Source organism: Oreochromis aureus, linkage group 16 (assembly GCF_013358895.1).
Source record: "Oreochromis aureus strain Israel breed Guangdong linkage group 16, ZZ_aureus, whole genome shotgun sequence".
In the NCBI taxonomy this organism is placed as follows: Eukaryota; Metazoa; Chordata; class Actinopteri; order Cichliformes; family Cichlidae; genus Oreochromis; species Oreochromis aureus.
The window spans coordinates 2619269-2642603 of record NC_052957.1 but is presented as its reverse complement, the minus strand read 5'-3'; the positions used below and the strand labels follow the sequence as shown (position 1 = coordinate 2642603).

The 23335-nt window shown below is 41.9% G+C and overlaps 1 protein-coding gene across 2 annotated transcripts in view; it reads right to left on the bottom strand.

Moving 5' to 3' along the window:
• Nucleotides 1-23335, bottom strand: part of pard3bb (par-3 family cell polarity regulator beta b) — a 248745-nt gene that overhangs the window by 73906 nt on the left and 151504 nt on the right. For both annotated transcript variants that reach the window (XM_039600345.1, XM_039600346.1), the window contains exon 22: nt 2873-2990. In XM_039600345.1, coding sequence (XP_039456279.1) covers nt 2873-2990 — 118 coding nt within the window. The remainder of the gene's footprint in view (nt 1-2872; nt 2991-23335) is intronic.

Below are 23335 nucleotides of genomic sequence, written 5' to 3'. Positions count from 1 at the left end.
ATGCCTTGCCTGCTAGCATCTTGCACCCTGCTGTTATGTGCTGGATTGTCTCTGGGGCATCTTTACACAGCCTGCACCTGGGGTCTTGCCTGGTGTGATAGACCCCAGCCTCTATGGATCTTGTACTCAGAGCTTGTTCTTGTGCTGCCATGATTAGTGCCTCTGTGCTGTCTTTCAGTCCAGCTTTGTCCAGCCACTGGTAGGATTTCTGGATATCAGCCACCTCCTCTATCTGCCGGTGGTACATACCGTGCAGGGGCCTGTCCTTCCATGATGGTTATATAGATATATATATGTGTGTACATATATATATATATCGCCTTGACATGACGCGGGTGCGGTGAAGAGGTTACGGCGGTAGGAAAACAAACCAGCTCAGTGAGTAGGCAGATTTAAATTTGAAACCTGAGGTCGTTTCGTTTTGCCTCACATAACAAAAACAGCATTAGTAATTAAACGACTAACTGTAAATGAGCACGCATATGTAAACCCAAAGTACGGCAAAATTATCTGATGGTTGCTCATTATAATTTAATCTAATAATAAAGTCTGTGTCACACCACCCACCATAACAATTGGTTTGTGTACAGTAGTCTGTGTGAATAACTGTGTGTAAATGTGTGTGTGGGACAACACAACAGCGCCCTGTTGATTTAGTTCCCCGTCTCCTTAGGGAGAAAGTCTGTTGTTGTCTTCCAAAACACACACACACACACACACACACACACACACACACACACACACACACACACACACACACACACACACACACTGCGCTCACTTGGAAACAGTTGTGGTGTGGCTTTTGTTGCTTGATAATTGTTTTTAGCAAAACATAATTTTGCTAGCGGAGACAGCTAACCCATAACCATGAATCAGTGAAATGGTAATGGAGCCATAGGGGAAAAAGAAGAAGAGGAAACTCGTCGAGCCCACTGTGGCAAAAATGCAAGATGGGCACTCTCTCTCTCTCTCTGCCTTTATCAGTGTTTTTGGTCTCGGTCGCTCCACACTTTACTTTTCATTTCATTTATTTCTCAAAGCCATTCAGCCAATCCTATAAAAACACACATCAGAAGAAAAACAAACCAAGAGAAGTGGAGCTGAATTAGCCACCAGCTCACCTCCATAAGCATTACTTCTCTCCCCAACCTTGCGACAGAGAGCCAGTCAGGTAAATAATCGCTTATGCTTTAATTAATAAATGCATCATCCGTAATGAGAGGGGCTCGTTAGGTGCCGTGGCAACCGCTACTGGTCTTTCTTCCAACTTTCACACTTCAAACTTCATTTGCACCTCTGAAGCATGCTAATTGCTCTCACGCTCTGCTATATAAACGGCAACAAAGTTTTCTTATTTGGAGGCAGGGAAGAGTGTAATGCGAGGCTATCGATCGGAGGGGAAAGACGATTGCCCCCGGCGGGTCACAAACCAAATTACTTTTAGATGTGAATTAAAGCGGGAGCCGAGCATAAGTCTGGATAAGCAAGCTGTTTAGATGCAGTGACACAGGCGATCAAATTCCTAATCAATCATGGTAATTTCATTACTTTAAAAAGTCACAGATTTCTAAAAAAATAACTTTAAAACAAACTTTTATTATCAGCTTGTTTTTGTTCCAAATGATCCACCCGTCCATTTCCTAAAGCGTCTGTCCAGCTAAAGCTGCAAATGGACTGGAAAACAGGCACAGCCAGAAGAATGCAAACTCCAGGGAGAGAGGCCACGGATGATGAGCGGGTTCAAACCTCTCCGGCTGTGAGGCAGCAGCGCTAACCACTGCAGCGCCGCGCCGCCCATAGGGAACGGTGCCAAACGCAATACTGCCCGGATCTTTACATTTTCCCACGCACACACCCACACGCAGATGTGGTTAATGTGCCACCTCGTAGTCGTGACATCGCCCAGCCCGACTGCATGTATTAATTATCCTTTTTATGTTTTAAGCTGGCTATAATGAATGTTGACAGCGTCTGTGTACACAGAAGTAAAGTTCACGGTACGGCAGTTAAACTGTGATTGCTGCAATAAACCTATCTGTTTGTTATAGCAGATTAATTTCAGCTCCTTGGTGAAGAAGGAAACTGTTTCTTTCCTCAGAGTCACGGCGACGGGCCTCTGGCTTGTTTCCCACTCTGTGTGTCGTGTTTCTGTATGTTAATAACAGCAGTCGGGGACACGATCCACTGAGCTGACTCAGGTTTACTCATCCAGACATTAGTTGTGAGTTTTTTTTGTTAAACTGTTAAAACTTGCAGCACCTGTATAATCAGACAGTTACTGCATGAGGACCTAAAGGAGCAGGAGAGAAAGCAGAAACGTTGATGTGCTAAACCAGCGGCTTTGTTCAGTCCACAACATATTTGCATGCACTTCATTTGCAACGGTGGCAAGCGCAGTCATTGCAGGGTGACACCTGGTGCTAACGTGGGAGGTGAGTTCTTGTTAGCACATTAATAATTTAACATTATTACGGCATCGCAGACGTGCTCCTCGGCGTCTTCCAGCGTGACTCAGCCAATCTGAGCGCAGACGTGAATGTGCCTGGATGTGAATTTGTGATTTGAAAAACACTACCTGCCGAACGACAAGCGCATAAAACCTCTACTTATCTCCTCCGTGTGTGTCATCCTCATGAAAAGTGGATCATATCAGTCCCATCGGCTCAATGCCCACGGGAGCCGTTCACGTCAAAGAGCACCTTGCGACTGACAGCTAAAGGGCCTTCATCACTCGACAGCCGCAATAAAAGCAGTGATCATTCTGATAGAGAATAAGAAACCTCACACACACAGCACTGTGATCTCTGTGTGTGTGTGTGTGTGTGTGTGTGTGTGTGTGTGTGTGTGTGTGTGTCACTGTGCTGCTTACCCTGTGTGGGTCGTTTTCATGGCCTCTGCGTCGTGGGTCCAACTCTTCATATGGCGGCACCATTCCTTCTCTTCTAGCTTGCTGGTATTCTCGTCTCAGCTGCTGGATCCGGTCCATACTGACACACACACACACACACACACACACACACACACACACACACACACACACACACACACACACACACACACACACACACACACACACACACACACACAAAGTAGGTAGGCAGAGAGCCACACATGCACACAGAAAACAAAAGCAAAAGGAAACAAGGTTTTAGATGATTATTGCAGATATGCCAACATAACAAACAGAGTAAGAGACTCTTATTGGAAAATAATGAGCATAACTGTGGGACGTATGGATGCTAACTCTGTACTACCAACTGTATCATACTCAAGACATGAGTTTGAGTGTGGAGATTTCTTCATCAGTGTGTTTTCTGTAAACCCAGAATAAATCATACAAAAATGCCACATTTAGGCAAAATGATACAAATGAAAAATTAGATTAGATTAGATTAGATAAAACTTTATTAATCCCTCGGGTGGGTTCCTCTGGGAAATTCAGAAAATACGCACAAACCGATAATTAACTTAATTTTTCAGATAGTTCGATAAACAGGTTAGAATTTTCTCATAGGTCAGAAATGTTAGTCTGAGATTTGGATGTAGATGTTTTTGATTGTGTAAATGGTCAGCCCGCCTCCAGCATGTCGTGCTTTCATGTGTGCTGTGTGCACGCCTACAGCGTGGCTCCCAATATGAAAAAAACATGCATATATTTAACAAAATTATTTTCTCAGTTATAATTAGAGCACCATCTGGAAACTCCAGAATTTTCTTCAACTCGCATAAAAACAGATTTTTTTATTTTTTTAAACAATTTGTCATATTTGCTGATTGAACTCGGAAGCTGAATGAAGTTTTTCCTTCTTCATTTTTGTGACCAAGAATTTAATGTCAAAAAGTACTCTGCATCTTTTATTGTGAATTACTCTGAAATACAACGATTTCCTATTCACACACACTACACCAGCTTTCTTCTGTCAGTTTTAGTAGAATGTTAGGAAACTTTACATCATTGGTTTTATTCTTTTTTCCATAAGATATGTTTGAATATTGGCTCAGTATGAAAACAAAGACCTGAAACATACACACACACATATATATGCAAATTTCAAACTGTACAATTTTCAGGTAAATCAAGAGGCGGCCGAGCAGAATACGGTCTGTGATGATTTGAGATGGAGTGACTCATAAGACATATATAACACTAAATGACATCAATTCAATTTTATTTTATTTATACAGCGCCAAATCACAACAACAGTCACCTCAAGGCGCTTTATATTACAGAGAAAAACCCAACAATCATATGACCCCCTATGAGCAAGCACTTTGGCGACAGTGGGAAGGAAAAACTCCCTTTTAACAGGAAGAAACCTCCGACAGAACCAGACTCAGGGAGGGGCGGGGCCATCTGCTGTGACCGGGTGAGAGAAGGAAGACAGGATAAAGACATCATCATCATCAAACGGCCGTCCTGATGATCAATAAGGAAAAACACGCCATCCTAAATGAAAACTTGCCCCTGGTCCTCTAGTTCGGCTACAATTACAATATTAATGTAATTTAATCTCAGCTGAGAAAATGAGATTTGACACTGTTACACTGGAGAGAAATACAGCACTGACAAGCATGCACACATTAACCTGTAGCAGAAAAGGGAAAATCAGTGGGAATGCTACATGTGCTGCAACAACAAGGACACTGTGGATTTAGGCTGAGGGGCAGTTTTAAGTGGCTAACATTGGATTTCTTAAATTTGTCAAATAAAAAGTCACAGTTGAAGTTGGCCAGGGATATGTGGTTGCTTGTCACCTTGAGATGGTCCTTTACCCTCTTGATGGTAAATGGACTGATTCTTATACAGCGCTTTTCTAGTCTGAGCACTCAAAGCGCTTTACACAACAAATTCATTCACCCAATCAGACCCATTCACACAAGCACTTAGCTCCCTATCTAACATTCATACACATTCACATGGGAGAGGAACATGGGGTCAGTATCTTGCCCATGCAGACTGGGATGGAACCACCAACCTTCCGGTTAGTAGCTGACCTCTACCACCTGAGATACAGCCACCCCACATTTTTTGATCTCACATTTCACTATCCACGAACCACAGGGGCTAGCCAGCAAGCAATGATGTGTGTGCAACACACTGACTAAGACGGTGCAATCTTAGACGTCTGCACTGATGAATGCAAAAAAGCAGTTTGACATATTTTACTTTGAAAAGTTAATGGTTTTGGTTAAAATAACGTTCTTACGGTTAAGACTATTTGTGTCAACTGTTACAATGAGTTAATACAGTCTTGCCCAGTCATCTGTAACAAGCTAGGAGTGGGACCTCGGTGTGGCCACATCCTTTGAGTTACTTTTCTTCCTGCAACCAAACCATTTTCTTCCCTGACTGAAAGTGAGTCCACTAGAACGGGTCAGCGTCACAGAGAAACAGAGCCAGCTGGGTACATGCAAGCATATCTTCAGTTTCTGTGAGCACACTTGCAAGGACCAATATTTTGATCTTTGTCACTTTCTACATCTGTGTCTGTTTTTCCATCTTTTTTTATTTTTCTCTTGCAAAAACAAAAACATCAATCATTTTATGAATATGCTTTCTCTCTGTCAACACAGGAAATATGCAGCATATCAACACTGAACTCTGGGCTCAGGCACACACACAGATTCACTCACCCGTGCGTAATGGAAATACAGAAAGTCATATCATACACATATGTACCCATATGCACCATTAGGACTACAATTTGCAATTTCATGAACTGAAATGCTACGAGGAGAAAAAACCCGCACTGATGCAACATCAGGTGATTTCTAAAAAGTCAGAAAAATAGCAGCACACTCACATTCACCTCAAGGCTTTCTTTGAACAAAACCTGGGAGATCATGCATGAATCTTGGTCCCATCTACATTTTAGTATGTGCGTTTCTGTAAAACTCTGCTTCAAACTGCTTATTCTAGCTTACTGGGATTTTCTAATTTAAGGTTTTGAACCAGGTGAGAAATCTGAAATATTCTCATAATTGCAAAAACTAAATATTAAGCACCCCTGAAAGCATACATGCTGCATGTTTATTTTAAAAGAATGCTTTTGTAGACTTCTTTTGGACTAATCATTGCATGGCTGTCTGCCCTTTCAGATCAGCCCGTCAATGAGCCATTGTCTTCTGACGCAGCTAAGAAAACCAGATTATAAAGTAAGAATTATGACCTTATATGTCCAGACACAGAGGCAGAAAGAAATTCCACAGTGATGATGCCGGAGTGGGAAAAACAGAATTACAATACAGCAAATACCAGAAGCACTGTAGTAGAAGTGTAGCATTTCTTCTTAGTCAAAAAACAGTTAGTGTGATTTCATAACCATGTGACACACAAAGTGCTTATGATGAATAATGTTAACAGAATGGAATTTATACAGTAAACTGCTTCTGTGTTTCACTGGGTATATTTTTTTACCATTGAAACCAGTAAAGTCACCAATTGCAGTGAACCGAGTTCTGTTCTATCAAAGAGAAACGTCCACCTATTTACTACCTACTATTTACTCTGTAAAATGTTATGAAAGGAGTCAAATATGAGCCAGAGAAGCTCAGTTCTGACTGATGACAACCACACAGCGATGAGTTCTTCAGGATATGCTGATCTGCCAGTAGCATTACAGTTAGCTTCTGTTAGCCTCTGTTAGCTGCTGTTAGCCTCTCTTTGCTGCTGTTAGCCTCTGTTAGCTGCTGTTAGTGAAACTTTCTTTGAAGTTAATGTAACACTGTTGAAGTCTGACACTAGCTGTGTCCCAAAACATAGGCTGGATCCTTCGGAGGACCCGGCCTTCGCGGTCTACGTGGGCCGGGTCCTTCGAAGACCGAGAAGGCTGGAAGTGCGAGGCTGTGAAATTGGACAGTCTAGCCTTCAGATTCGCGTCACCGCTGTCTCGGTGGAGTTCGGACTGGACAATATAAAGCGCCTTGAGGCAACTTTTGTTGTGATTTGGCGCTATATAAATAAAATTGAATTGAATTGAATTAATAAAGTCGGCCGTCTGCTCCTTGCTATCTAAAATATAACAGGACACTGCCGTAAATTCTCGACCGTCTCACACTTCTGTTTAATCAGTTTTCTTTTTGACGTTTATTCAGCTGTGTTAAAATGCTGGAGGAACCCACCCGATGGATTAATAAAGCTTTATTTAATCTAATGTAAGCTAATAACTTTGATCTCAGCCAAACCGATTTACTCCAGAACAAATAAAACACAGAAAAAAGCCAAACAATATCATTTTTAAGTTATCCGAGTGACTTATATATCATGTTTAACCTGAGTAGCGAAAGACAGCGGGGGTCTGAAAACGATGAAGCCGGGAGTCCGCTGCTCTCGCCGGGTTGAGTGACCATTGAAACCCCTGGCCAGCTATCGAGCGGGTGGGTAACAGACGTCTCCGAAAACGTCGGAGCGCTTTTGCAAATATGTGATGTCTTGATAAACCACGCAGATATTTAAAGTTTGCACGGCTACTTTCTTGCCTGAAAATGTGTTAAAAGTTTATTTTGTGACCCAGAAAGATTCATAAGAGTAATTTTAAAACTTAGTAGCGGCCGCCATTTTTGGAAACTGGAATTGGCTGGGCCACGCTATGAATTCTGGGATATGGTGAGCCAAGGACACACCTGACCCATCCTTCAAATTCGGGGAAATGAAGGACACATTTGTCGGCCGCATTTGAAGGAGTCCATGAATTAGGACAGCCTTCGTCGCCTGGCTGTGATGTAATCGGCCTTCAAATGCGACCTCAGGAGGATGCAGCCGACGTTTTGGGACACAGCTACTCATTCAATGTGAAAATGTCATCAAACTGTTTATCAGTTTTCATGCATAAACTGAATTCAGTTCAGGAAATGAGGCTTGAGGTGACGAGGAAGAGGATGATATGTTTTTACGATGCTGGTAATGTTGACTCTTTCCTTCATTTTTTGTTTCTTAGGTGAAAGATAAAACATAGATATTATATGTAGTACAGCATTTGTCATAAGGCAGGTGTCCTTTGCAGCCACTGTATTCAAACATGGTGGGGAAACATGGTCGATTCCACAAACCTTCTCAAAACATTATTTTTGAGTTTCTAACAATTCATCAGTTTGTCGGAAGATGTCATTCCACACGATTGCAAAAAATCCTTTTTTCTATTAAATAACCTCCATTATTCAATGGCTGTATGAAGCTATGGTCCAGAATTCTCTTTATATGCGTTCTATATATGGGTTCTAAAGACAGTTATGCAGGTTTAAATAGTTCATACACTTTCCAAAATAATTTGATAATATAAAAAATACATTCTAAATGAATGCGAGCACATGACCAGAATGACTCGAGTAAAAAAATATAGCATGGAAAGAAAAACATTTCAATGCACTTTTAGTGAGAAATGATTATGAGAAATGAGCTCCATGACCACAAGTTTCCATCAGTTTCTGTGGGTTTCATGGCCATGGCTGCATTCAGATTAACAAATGACATCTGTTCCTTTTTGATGTGTCTCAACCACCAGCACTCACGCACACAGATGGAGAGAATAAAGCCCAAAGCCAGATGCTTGTTCATGAAACGTCTTTGAAATGCAGGTGCAGGTATATTTTTATTCACATATCAGGTTTGTTGCAGTTGGTCGCTGGCAGTCTGGCTGGCAGGCAAAGAAGAAAAGAGGTGGCCTAAGTGATCTAATTCCTGGGAAAGAAAGTAATAATAACCATTGTTCAGGAGGTGATTGAATTGGTAATTTCAGCCGACACTGAGAGGGCCTCTAACGGCAAATGAAAAACAAGGTCACTGCTGCAATCTTAATTCAAAGCTATATTTTTCATTAGATAAAAACTGAGGTAGTTTAAATGGTGCAGCTCTTCATAAATCTGTGATATCATACTGTACAAAAGCGTTGAGCCACCTCTCATTTCATCATATTTTCCTAATTTACTCATGTAAACATACATGAGAATAAGATATAAAAGGCAAAAAGCAGAGTGTGTTACCAATATTAGGTATGAGCCTGAACTCTGTCCAATCGTGCTCCTTCTGCTGCAGTCTGATGTTCTCTTCTCTGTAGGATGATCCCACGCTGCTTCACTGATGCTGAGGTGTGTTTTTCTATCCAGGTGTGCTTTCACTGCACGGGCAGGTGTGTTTGGGATCATGTCAGATGCTTTCCAGTGAGTATTACATGGTGGATTCAAATTTGGTAGTACTTTTCTGTTCACTTTTAACAAGATCGTCAACACAACTGACAAAAACGCAGCTCAAGCCATGACAGAGCCTCCACCGTTGGACCTCTCTCTCTTTTGTCACTCACCTTGCACTGAGATCATTTCTGATAATCATTTATAAGATTAACTCAAGGTCCAGATGCATCTCTCAGCTCCATCTCACATCTTTTTGTGTTTTTACTCATTCTTAAGGACGTGACTTTCAGCTGCAGACAGCTGGCTGTCACCTCTTCATTTCTCCAACGTTTGTCCAGTTTCCTCAGTTTTTTTTTAACACACTGTACACCATGCTGAGATGTGTCAAGTTTACCGTTAACAGCTCTCTGACATTTTTCATAGATTCAGCTAAACAAAATGAGAACAAATTATATGTTTTTGTGACAGGCTGCCTAAAGGTTTCATTTAAAACTGGTCATTTACTGAGTTGCCTGTTCTGGTTCACCCCTTCAGTTAGGAGCCTTGTTATGGTTGAATGATTTGCAGGTCAGTGTTAAGTGGCTTAACAACCAAAAACATTCCTCTGAACATGGTCAGGTACAAGGACTGGACTGAAAACTAGAGAAAAATAAGCCCCTTCTAAAAGAAAAGCTTGGAAAGTTTGGCTTCAAAAAATGAAAGGTGGCTCAAGACTTTTGCACAGTACTGTATGTCTCATGTACAAGTCTGAGCAGATCCAGCTGACAGTCTGTGCTAAAGATCTGATGTGACGAACAAATTAGATTTAAGCAAACCCTAAAAAACGAGCCAATAAAAGATCTGTGGTAACGCCGTAACTTTCTGGATATTTGTGCAATGATGAAATCTTCAGTGTCCACCTCTAACAGAAAAAAAATCCTCAGCACACTAAATGTAGTCATTAGTCATTTATCAGTTTACCGGAGACACTGGAGAGACTATGCTAAAAAAGCTGCACTGATGTACAGCAGAGGAGGATGCATTAGAGTGACACACAATCTAGTCTGTGTGTGTGCGTGTGTGTGTGCGTGTGTGTGTGCGTGTGCGTAGGAGTGTTTCTACTTGATACTCTATCCTAAATGTGAAAGAACGCTGTGTCAGCAGGTACCCATAACATCCATTGTTAAATGAGTACATTTGGAAGTGAAAGAAGAGAAGCGAACAGAGATGCCAGCTGTACCTGATGACCAAGCAAAACACGTTTTACAGTCTAGACTTCCTCATCACTGAGAGGGAAAACGTCATCATCTTCTCTCAAATAAATGTTTACAGTTCTCTTTTATGAGTTTATGCGTGTATTTTATCACGTAAACATATCCTAAAATGTTAAAGGTGTATTTTATGTTGACAGGATTCAGGATCCTGAAGGTCGTATATTATTCCAGCTCATGGAAGGCAGTAGAAAAACCTCACAGAGCCTGGCAGATCATCACTTATCCTTCACTCTTTGATCAATCTGTCCGACCATACGTGAGTGCATGTGCTCCTGTGAAGAAGAAGAGGAGGGACTGAAGGAAATATAGAGAGGTGGAGGTATATGTACCCTGGATGTATATGTAGCTACCCAGCTAACATCACTCAGATGACACGCACACCAAATATATCCATGTCCCTCACCTTATGCTCTTTTTATTGACGGAGGGCCTGAGGGAAAATTATGTGCAACGAATGAGCAAAGCATTTGTTTCTGTCTGCAGACACACACACACACACACACACACACACACACAGGAACTTCATGTGATTTATGACCCCGCATAAAAGGAAGAGGACAGGCTGAAGAATAACTAATAAGTGTGACACAAACAGACATTACCCGCACACATGTGTGCAAACAGCTCACGGCCACAGACGGAGGACCTGAAGGAGCTATTGATCAGCTGTGGAGAAACGAGTGAGCCATAAAGAGCGCAGACTGGAATGACTTCACTTTTTAACTACGGCGCGGTCATTAAACATGAACACGCCTGCGTCATGTGACAGCGGCTCATACTGCAGCACAGCTCTGCTAAGCATTCATGCACGACACTGTAGACGACACTGTGCCCAAAATACATTTTAAACTAAAATATATTGTTTTCATTAATCTATATTTAAGTAAAGCAGGGCACGGGCCCCACAAGAGCAGGCTTTACTTCCTCCTTAACACACACACACACACACACACACACACACACACACACACACAGGGAGCACAGGGAGATCAATCTCGTGCTCTTGCTCTGTCAGACCAATAATAATTTTATAAATGTTTAAAATCAGAATCGGAAACTCGGCGTAGCTGTTAATAATGCTGCTATTAATAATTCAGAATTCTGTTCCATTAATAACATGGCGAGATGCTCCCTAAAATATATCAGCGTCCACAGTAAAGAAATATGTCTTTGTCATTAAACTCTATAAATATTTACGCGACTTGTTATAAAACATGCCGTTTCTTTTTCTGTAACCCCTAAAATTTTGCGTCCCAGCTTACTGTAAAGCAGTTTTGGGATCTGGCGTGTACTCGGGTCATGGCCACGTGCTGGGTTACGCCTGCTGAGCTGCTCATCAATGCAAATATCAGCCAATCACATAAAAGCAGTTCATTGCTTTTAGGTACGTAGACGTGGTTGAGGGTTCACAGACAATCGTCTGAGGATAGTTATTAAAATCAGGGGATGCAGAAGAGCATCTCTCAATGCACAACAATTCGAGCCTCATAGGAGATGTCCTGCATCATCAGACGACCATAAGGGGTGTGGTCTCCTGTTTCCTGTATGAGCTGCACAGGCTGCCTTTGGAATGTGGTTGAACGGGAGATGTGCATCATGGATGTGCAGCCGACGAATCTGCAGAAACTCCAGAAACAACATCAACGATGATCTGCGAGGAATGTTTCCAGCACCTTATTGTGCAACGAATAATCGAGGTAAAAGTCACAAAAGTGGTTCAGCACAGCGGCCGGGGCAGTAAGATGTTCTACTCAGGACAAATCCAGTAGATATAAGTTGAAATCCTCTAAAGATAATCCAATGTTTAATGCTCAAAATGCATGTTGCTATACTTCATATCAAAATATTTTAAAAACTTGCTGGTTGAGAGATGGGGCCAAAGAAAGGTATGCAAAAGACTCGAAAAAGTGTGTGTGTGTGAACGAGTATTCACATCTTCGTGGGGACCAAAAACTGGGTTAGGGGCTGTCGGTCCCCATCTTGTGGGGACCGACAGCCCTTGTGGGGCCAAAATGCTGGTCCCCACATTTCCCCGCATTTTTGAGACTCAGAATGTGGTTTTAGTGTCAGGGTTACAGTTGGGTCATGGTTAGGGTAAGAGGCTCGGGAAAGCATTATGTCAATTAGGCTACGTTCACACTGCAGGCGAAAGCGCATCAAATCCGACTGAATCCGATACATATCCGAATATGTATAAAAGCGACTGCTGTTTGAACGGTCATGTCGCATTAAATCCGTCTTTTACATCACTGACACAAGACAGACGACAATTATCAGCGCCAGAGAAGACATCGCGAAGGCTTCCTGGCCATCCTGTATAGATGTTAGTGAAACTGTTGGGAAGACAACGTGAACATTTTATTTGTACTGTATAATCTGCAGATTCTGACAGAAATCTGCAACTATCCTTTGAAGCACCGCTCCTCTAAAACAGCAATAAGGATCATTATTAGGTTATTTACATTATTATGTAAATAACAAAAGAACTTAAAGCAAAAACTGGGAAACGTAAAGTCCGAAGTCTTTATATTAAGGGCCATCAGTCAAACAATACTGTTTGCTCTGGGTCTAAACAGCGCGTTGTGTGTGACATCTTCTTTTGCGCATGCGGGCCGCTTTGAGCGTTCACACTAGAGCGCGTTTGCTGTCGCATTTTATTTGTAGTGTGAACAAGCAGACAAAAAAATCGGATTTGATCAAAAAATCGGAATTGAGCATTAAGACCTGCAGTGTGAACGTAGCCTTACAGGTCCCCACAAAATACGAAAACCCGACATGTGTGTGTGTGTGTGTGTGTGTGTGTGTCAGATTCTGTCAGCGCTGCATTCTTGAATGAAAAAGGATAAAAATAAACATCCACAGATCTGCTGACCCTGAGATTTTTTCAGTTGCATTTTCTTTCATTAGCACAAACACGAAGCCATGAAAAAAAAATCAATAAAGCTTAAAGACATAAACTGCAGCTGATCCAGACGCTCGTGGCACGGTGCAAACTTTGTAAAAATCTCTTATTTTTTAAGGAACGTTTGCATCGTCTGCTGATTCAGATCACTGCAGAAACAAAGAAACGTGTCTCAGTTACAGATGACCGCCTCGTGCTTTTCACCGTACGGCTAAATGATCATCGACGTCTCATTCAGCCGCGTTAGGCAGCAATAAGGCTCAAACCCCGAAAACAAGCTTCTCACTACAGTTTCACCAAATGAGATAAATTCGTCTTGTTACACAGCAATTATTTGTATCTTAAATACCCGCACCCACAAACAAACAGCCTAAAAATAAGCCGCATTATCTCTCAGCAAAGACCTGACAGACTGCAGTCGATAAGGCCGAAGCAGCACAACAGAGGAAATATAGCTTTTTATTGACTGACGATGACGAGATCGAGGTGTAGACTTTTTCTTTCAACGCGTCCACGAATGTGTGCCGTCTGTGTGTTCTCCCCGGTGTCTAGTTGTAGAGCGCCGGATCGTTATCAGCTGTGTCTTACAAGGATCAACCGGACCACAACAAGGAATCCGGGTCAATGCATTAGCTCGCTTCACTCCGCTGTTCCCGTCTCACTCGCACGCACACACGGGGTTACCTGCACGCTACCAAACAGCTTAATCAGTGTCAGTCGTTATCCATCATCTCGTTCACACGGATATGAGATTTCAGCATAGATCTGCTCTGTCGTCTTGACATTTTTGTGATGTATTCAATTTTCTTTTTGCATTTCTCGTTGCCGTGGCTAATTTCCTACAGTAAATCTCCACAGCAATCTATTTCTCACACCTGCCCCGTTTCACCTTCCTCAGTTTATGCAGGTAATCATCTCTGCTGTCACTTCCATCTCGAGCTTGATACAATCCATCTCTCCTTCCCTCCCACTCCATCCTAATCTCTCCATCTCCTCTGCCCTGCCTTCATTTCCCTCCCTCGTCTCGCTCTTCATCTTCATCTTCTTCCTCCTAATCTCCCAAGCTTTGCTCTAATTAGCTGACATCGCCACTAATGAAGTTTGACAACAAAAGATCACCAATGCTGGCAGGTGGGTCAGAGGAGAAACAGAGGGGAAAAAAGAAAGACAGGAAGGGGCAGGAAGTGAGGGAGAGGGTGTGTGTGAATGAAAAGAGCGAGGATCACGGTGCTGGTGTGTATGTGGGGCGGGCACACAGACGGGCTGTCAGGCTACTCGGTTTCTTTCTTTTTCCATACAGGCTAACAGGAAGTGACATGTGTTTTTGAAATGCAGCTGACAGGATATGACACTGCTTCTTATACGGCGCTGTCTGCACACGAGGAGTAATTAGCACTCTATCGACTGCCATGACATCAATCAGACTAGCTGTCTAAATCCCTGCGTGTGCAAGAGACGCGCTCACAGTGGCAGAGGAGGCTGGCATCCAATCGCCATGGCAATCAGTGAGCCTGTGAGTACTGTACAGATTCAATATTGTCGGGCATAACATTCAGACAAGCCTACGTGTGTGTGTGTGTGTGTGTGTGTGTGTGTGTCATACAGTGATGGGAATAACGGCGTTACAAGTAACGGCGTTACTAACGGCGTTACTTTTTTCAGTAACGAGTAATCTAACTAATTACTATTCCTATCGTTACAACGCCGTTACAGTTACTAACAAGGAAACGCGGTCCGTTACTATTTTTCAACAAACAGACGGTTGAAGCTGTGTTCAGCTTACCGCATCTTATATCAGTTGCACAGAAGTAGCTGTAAGTAATCTGGACGCTACAGCTTTAAGCAGCTGCGCGCTCCCGCGGACGGCAATCACGAGCACTGTCTAGCACAACACCTGGAGCTCAGGGGGCAAAACAATCGCATGAGTGCTGCTGTTTGACTGAGGAAGAATAAAGTAGTCGTGGTAAGTCAATCACATGACCACTTAAAGACAAAGCAACAAGGTGACATATACCAGTTTTTAAATTGTGTCGATAGGCCACGTAAAACCAGAGTCAGGATAAACAAGATATACGCGGCGTTTTTTCCTCAATAGTTTCACCACGTTAGCGCTAGCAAGCACTCTCTGCTTATGAGCAAAAAAACAAAACAAAACCGGGGAAGTTTTAGGAGTGACGGCGAGAGAGAGGGAGAGAGAGAGCAGGAAAAGAGAGAGAGCGAGTTTTGAGATGTGAGATTTGTGACGTTTAGCGTGTTTGGAGTGTGTAGTTAATGTGTTGTCTTGTGTAGTTAGTGTGTAGTGTTGTGGATAGTTTTGTGTTGTGTGTCAGAACAATGAGGCGACTGCTGTCTCCAGGTAGAAACAGCAGTGATACACCTGCTGCTGTCAGACCTGCAGGTATCAGGCTGTGATGTTCTCCTTTATAGTGGACAGAAATTATTTTTTTGGAGTGCCACAAATAATTTGTGCAGCATCTTATTGAAGAACAGCTGATTGTTCTGTAAATAGTTTGAAATGGTTGTTTTAAAAAAGGGTAAAAGGTAAATGGCTGCAAATAACTTTGTTGTTTGCAAAACTTGTGCATAGGATTTTAAAATTGACAATTAATATTTGCATTTGAAGTTATGAAATATGATTCATTAAAGATGTTTATGGTTGTTACAGTAAAGATATAACTTTTTCTACTCTGATTTTATGGTTTTTGTCTGATTTTAGATCAATTCTGGTTATACAGTATGACAAAATGAGAACATAACTGTAAATTCAGGCACGCGAGGTTGTGCTAAAAAGGATGATACCAAACAAGGCAAAGTAAATAGTTTTTAAAGGTAAAATGTGGAGGGAAAATCAAGAGTAATAAAAAAATGGCCAATTATACCCTGGACCCCAGGGGGTTAAACGTTCTTTTTTTTTTTTTAAGTAGCATAATAGTTACTTTTCCAAGTAATTAATTACTTTTAGAATATTGTAACTCAGTTACTAACTCAGTTACTTTTTTGAAGAAGTAACTAGTAACTATAATTGAATTACTTTTTCAAAGTAACTTGCCCAACACTGGTGTCATAGGGCGGACCTTTGGGCCTATATAAGTGAGTCCTTATGAAGCTTTATCTACACGTTCTTTCTTTATTTAGATCTAAAACAAAGCCGATTAAAGGATTTTCTTACGAGACACCAAAATAAGATTTTAAGAAGATAACGTCTACCTCCAGTTTTGTCCTGTGGCATCCTCACATTGGGGACCATGTCTGTCTCTTATAACATCTCAGATTCAAATTTCTGTAAAAATGTGATCACAAAGTTCTCAGACTCCCGCCTTAAAAGTCATAAATAAACATCTCCCCGTGCAGCTCTGCACTGCTTCCAGCTGTTTCCCAGCCAAGTCCTGTTCCCACCACGTTCCTGCGCATTCTGTGATTTCCTCGCTTCATCACGGACCTCATCGTATTTGGTGTGATCTGACTTTCATGCTGAAGACCATCCTCTGATTACGACTCCAAAGCCACACGGCGGTGTGAGAGTCCAAGCCTGAAGGCGACACGAAAGCTCAGCAGCGTGTCCACAAGCATGCGCTTTCTCTTTAACATTTGCACTGTTAATTCATCCCCCGGGTAACACTGTCAACATGGAGGTCTACTGTAATGAACCGAGGTCTCTGAGGGAAAACATCTGGCACGAACCACCTGCACTCTGACACCATGCGCCACTTTCAGCTTTTGGCTGCTCCCTGATTCACGACGGGTCGCTCAGCAGGAAGCTCCGCATGTTTGATTTGGCACACTTTTACCCCGGATGCTCTTCCTGACGTAACCCCACAGGGATTTGTGTCTCCTCCTGGGGATGCTTTGGTTGTTAGGCGAATGTGTAAACCACCACACCACGGAGCCACTTCACTGAAATGCTTCTCAATATCTGGTCCGTACGACCTTATCCTAAAAAAAGGCAGCGGTGATGGAAGAGGTGGCAAAGTTGACAGCCTAGATGGGCAAATGGGATGGATTTAAATCACGTATGCGTTAAAGACATAAAAATTCATTAAGAAAAAAGAGAAGCGGTATTGTTTAAATGTTTCCTGTCCATGTTTGCATTAATTCTGTAGTAGGTTTGGGTGAGGCTGCACCCAAATTTAGCACTATAATATAAAACTGAAGCTCACACTGAGCGTATGATGACAGAAACACGCACATTTACATTTTGTCTTAGCGAGGCTGTAACACAGTAACACACAGTCCGAGGGCACACAGGCATCTGTAGACACACAACAGATGAAAAGAAGGGAAAACCATCAACGTATGAATAATAAAATGACAGATGAACAATAGCAGAGTTTATTTGTCCTGAAAGTTTTAGTCTGCGAACGTGCGTGCACTCGTCCTTTGAAGAGGAAGAGTGCATGTGCCCATGTGTCCTTTTACCACGCACATGCTCTATCGCGGGCGGATGTCCTTTGCATGGAATTTATTTTTCATTGAGAACTACTTGTGCAAATACGAGAGGCGGAAATCATTAAATGAGAGGAAGAGAGTGCAACAGGGGGAAGAGAGACCTAGAAAGGGTCTATTGAAGGAAAGAGAGCAAGGGGGAGGAAAGGATGGAGCACACGAGTGCCTCTTGAGAGCTTTTCCTTATTAGCCAGGCTGAATCACACGCTTCGAGTCCAGAAAACACACACTCGGGCTCTTTTCTCGTCTGCTCCCCATTACTACCCCTCACCCCACAACCTTTTCTCATTCCTCTCTTTTAGTCCTCTTCACATTCACCACTTTCTACTCCAAGCATCTCAGTCCAGCTTATCCTTTACTTTTTTCTGTGTTCCCATCTACTTTTCTCAGTCTAATTTGCCCCTGTAGCCTCGGACACTCACTGACCTTCTCCTCTCTTTGTCCACCGACTTCCCCTCATCTCATTGGTTGAATTTTCCCAAAACATGTACTTAGCCTCTCTTCCCCTCTGAATCCCTCGCTACCTCCTCTTTTCTCCTTTTCTCTACAGTAGTTGATCCACTTTTCTCATTCCTGCATTTATTTGCGTCTCCTCACGACTGAAAATTTGGACCACCTACAATAGTCGCTCTCTCGTGTGGAGTTTTCCTCTTTTAATTTAAATTATTAGTTTTTAATTCTCTCATCTTCTATTTCTTCTCTTATTATTCACCCACTATCCTTTTCTTTACTCCACATTCGTCTCTTCCTGTATTTAGATTTGAATCCTACATTTTCTTTCTGCTACTTTGTTCCTTTAGCAACAAGCAGTCATTCCAGTCTTTCTTCTTTCTAGCTTCCTTCACTCTTCCCTTCCTCTTTGTCCTTAAACCCACTTCCCCTTTCATTTGAACTTCCTTTACTCCTAAAACAATCCTTGGTTCCTGGATCCAACTGTGTGTTTCAGTTTATAAGCAAGATTATAAATGATGATGCAGGATGATTTTCACAGTAACCGTTGGTCGTAGGATTCGGTTTTCTATTTTTTAGCTACAGAGTATTTAGAGTCTCACATGTAAACACTGGTCAAACATTAGCTTTCCCTGTAAACTACCCATGACAACAGTCAGAAAAGGTAAGGAAGAACAGTTTACAGACCCTGCAATACTGTGCAAAAGTCTTGAGCCTGCCCTCATTTCTTCATATTTTGATGAGAAATTGGGAAAAAGCTGCAGTAATTTATTTAAAGATATCCAAACAATGACCACCTGCATTCTTTAGCACAACCTGAACTCTCTGCCATTTCTCTGAGTATCTTTAGGAACAGTTTTCCAGGCGTCCTGAAGGATATTCAAAGCTCTTCTTGTTCTGTTCTCTGTAGGATGATCCCACACTGCTTCGGTAATGGTGACGGCCAGGCTCTGATGATCCACGACTGATAGTGTTCCACTCTGTGTTTTTCTATCTATGTATGCTTTTACTGACCCAGCAGTGTGTTTGGGGTTTTTGTCATTATGAAAACTACTAAACGAGATGTTTTCCACATGCTGTTGCACGGTGGATCATAATCTGATGGTGCTTTTCTGGTTTCTTAATTCCATTAATTCTGATAAGATTGACATGAAAGACACGACTCGGTCAGATACCGCTCAGCCTCTGTAGAAAGCTTTTTTTTTTAGAACTGCCACTTTTGTCCTGTTTCCTCACATTTTTAAGGAGATGCGCATCTTACCTGGATACACCAGGTTTTCAGCTAATAAATCTCTGAGAATCAGCTTGTTTGGTGCAAAATTACTATCAAACTCTCTACTAAATTGTCTGTTATGTATAGATACCACACTGGTTTATCCATTAAAGTGACTTATATATTCTGAATAATTCATAGGTCAGTGTTAAACAAACATTTCTGTGAAAATGGTCAGCTACAAGGACTGGACTGAAAAAAAGAGAAAAAGTAGCCATGTCCCAAAACTGGTTTAATTATTTAAAACATGACCAGAAAGTTTTGATCCTTGGAAGCAAAATATAGTGAGTAACTCAAGACTTTTGCACGGTGCTGTATGTGCAGGTGGAATTTAATGCAATTTTTTATTGTCTGACTGAAATAAAATATTTTTGTCAATATTTTAGCCAGCTAGCAGGCAGCCACCAAAGTGGCAAAGCAATGCAGAGAGAAAATGAAGAGGCTCCAAAGATATTGCAGCAAAATAAAAGACCAAAATGCTGAATTACCATCCACTGACCACAGTTACATCACTCCAGAGTTCCAGTGCAGCGTAAATATGAGCAGAGTTAGTTGTTCATTCAGAGGTTTTGTTTTTTTAATTTAAAATCATGTAATTCACAAAAAAGCACCCAGACACGCATGCTCACAAAGCCCTCCAAAAGCTAAATACCTACACGGAGAGATTTATGTGGCAAATGGCATTCATACAGACAAACCTGGCACCCCTGACGACTTCCTGCAGAGTGTGTGTGTGTGTGTGTGTGTGTGTGTGTGTGTGTGTGTGTGTGTGTGTGCGTAAGAGAAACAGTGAGGGAGAGGAAAAGGTGTGCAGGTTAAAGACAGTGAGTATGTATTCTGGTGAGTGTGACTGTGTGCGACACGACGAGCTGAGAAAACGTCTGATTAATTAACGCAGAGGAAAGAAAGCCTCTCCAGTGACCAGCCAAGCAACGCTAAAAGCTCATAACTTATTCCTGTACGAGCGCCCGCTGTGTCTGTTTCGCTATGTTTCACTAATCCAACTCTGAACATGCATCCTGAGAACGTATATTGTTTCCACTAATGTGTGTATCAACCAGCACCCCATTATGTGCATTATATGTGATGAGCTGCGTAAATATATAAAAGCAGAACTGCAAACAGCCTTATGTGCAAGAAACTACAACAACTACAACTACAGAGCCCTGTCTTCATTCGCTCACCCCAACCAGATGGCCCCGCCCCTCCCTGAGCCTGGTTCTGCCGGAGGTTTCTTCCTGTTAAAAGGGAGTTTTTCCCTTCCCACTGTCACAGTGCTTGCTCACAGGGGGTCATATGATTGATGGGTTTCTCTCTGTATGTATTATTGTAGGGTCTACCTTATAATATAAAGCGCCTTGAGCTGACTGTTGTTGTGATTTGGCGCTGTATAAATAGCACTGGATTGAACTGAACAGGCTATTATGTTACAATAATGGAAATTCTGAGAAAGTGTAATATTACTGTATAATTTAGCAGTTTTTATTTTATTTTGACTTTTTGTTTTTAATTCAGTTTTGTTTCAGTTTTGTTTCCAGAGCAGATTTTCTTGTTTCTGTTTAGTTTTTATTATTTTCAGTCTTAGTTTTAGTCTTTTCCATATGGAGAGAATTTGCCAGAGGCAAAACTGAAGAAAATCAGTCCAGAATGGTTTGACAACAGAGACTCTCAGTCAGTCAACACGTCCATCAAAGCCTCAACAGCCAAGTTTTATTTGTTTTTTAAATAAACTGATAAACAGATATTAATACTAAGAAGATTTCCTCTATAGCTGCATTTTATTTCAGTTCAAAGATCATTTAGCTCAAAGTTTTTATTTTTATTTGAATAAACTATTTTTGTTTCAAATCTAGTTTTAGTTTAGTTTCAGTTTCCTAATGAACTCCTTGGTTCAGACTGCAGGGCAGGAAATAAACTGCCAACACCTCCACAGCCGCTGAACCTGCAACATTATAAGCAGCGAGCGAGACCACCACACGGGGCTGTATTATTTCTTAATGAAAAGTACTGCTGTGCTGCTCTATTATTTTCATTAAGTCAGGAGGAACTGTGCTTTCTCTTTGTGAAATCAGAAACAAATGCACTCTAGACGTTTTTTCTTTATGTCTCTTCCTTAGTTCTTGTCGATATTGCTCTCTACTTATCTTCCAGCCATGTGCTACAATACCTCCCTCCCTCTCTCTCTCAGCCTTACTCCATTCTGGTCTCTCAAGGCTGATTGTTTTCTAATTGGTGTAGTGCCAGGGGTCATGGTTGTTATGGAAACCTGCAAGGGGTACTTGGAAGGGTTGGACGAGGTGCTGGTGGTGGTTGGGTAAGGGTGGGGAGGGGGCACCCACTCAAGAAAACTGAGGGCAGCTCTTATCCGAGGCTTAGGTAGTCACTTCAGAAAATGGACTGGGTGTTGGTGTGCCACAGTCTTTTTGTGCAGAAACCATCACAGTCTGAGTGCCGACTCACAACTTCCAACATCTGCTGGAGGATCGACACTTAGCTTTACGGTAAAATTGAAGGCTGGTTTCACTTAAGCTATAGGCTGTGGTTTCTAACGTCAGGGCTAAGGCGGGCACAGTGAATGCATTTTCACCAAGTTTCCTCACAGAGACAGAAACACCTGCATGAGTGTGATCAGCAGCAAAGATACTCTCATTAAATTTTATTTATCTTTGCCAAAGCAATCATAACCTGCTGATTAAAAAAACCGAGGGGTGGCACTACACTGTTTGAATAGATGATGCTGGGAGGCCTGTTAGGAGGACAGTCTATCAGAAGAAACGCCAACGTCAGAAATCCTTCCCTCGGTGGAAAGAAAATGTGTGCAACTGTCACAATAGATTATACGGGCGCATGGATTATTAAATTTGAGGCTGTGTTTGTAGACGTGAAGAGAGGATGTGGCTCATTTATTTGAAAACACATTTATGCTAGTGCTTATTATCTTTACCAAATGTGTTGTGTCTGGATGCCTCAGTGTGTGTCTCTGTGTGTGTGTGTGTGTGTGTGTGCGTGTCCGTCCAATGAGTTTACTAAATGAGTCTGCACTAAACTCTGCCATGCATATGGAATTAAGTTGGATGTGCCCTTTGGAATTAAAGGTGGTCGGCTACTTGAGAAGCAGACGGCGTGATATATCGCTGTGCTGTGTGGTTAAATAACTGTCCTTCCATAATAGAACTGTTTAACACAAATCCCTGACTAACCAAATAACTAAATATAATCTTGGAATGTAAGGTTCACGCATGAAGCCAGCTATACAGAGAGAAACAAATTCCTATGCATTAGAAAATACATTAGAATCCACATATCGCATACAAATGTAGTAATGTTGATGTAAATGCTGCATGAAAATGATACGATGTTTAAAGGTAAAGTTTTCGGTGCTAGATGTAAATTTCAAATGATTTCTGTTTTTTTTTTTTAACCCTCCCAATACAAAAGCATAATCCCAGCTACGGTGGCTGCTGTAGGACAAACATGTTTTAGTCAGCCAGGAGCTCAAAAATATCGAGTTCTTACTGTACCGCCATAACGCCCGTGTCCAGCCAGTGTGATTCTACTACTGTTTGGACCATATCCGCATCCGCCCCAGAGTTTTTCCCCTATCTGTGGAGCGCTGTGAGTCCACTGTTTACCTCAGCTGTCAATGCCAGGTGAGAAGGGTCCACCTTTATTTAGTCTGGAAGAGGCAGTTGGGCTCAGACAGAGTCCGACATGAGTCAGTAAATCAGAAAAGCTCACTTTTGACCAGTGACTGAGGTGAATCATTGAGGATATGCTGAACTATTAGGAAGCGCTGCTGTTAACTACTCTTAGCCTCTGCTACCTCTTGTTAGCCACTGTTAGCTGTTGTTAGCTGCTGTTAAGTAGTATTAGTAAACATTCTTT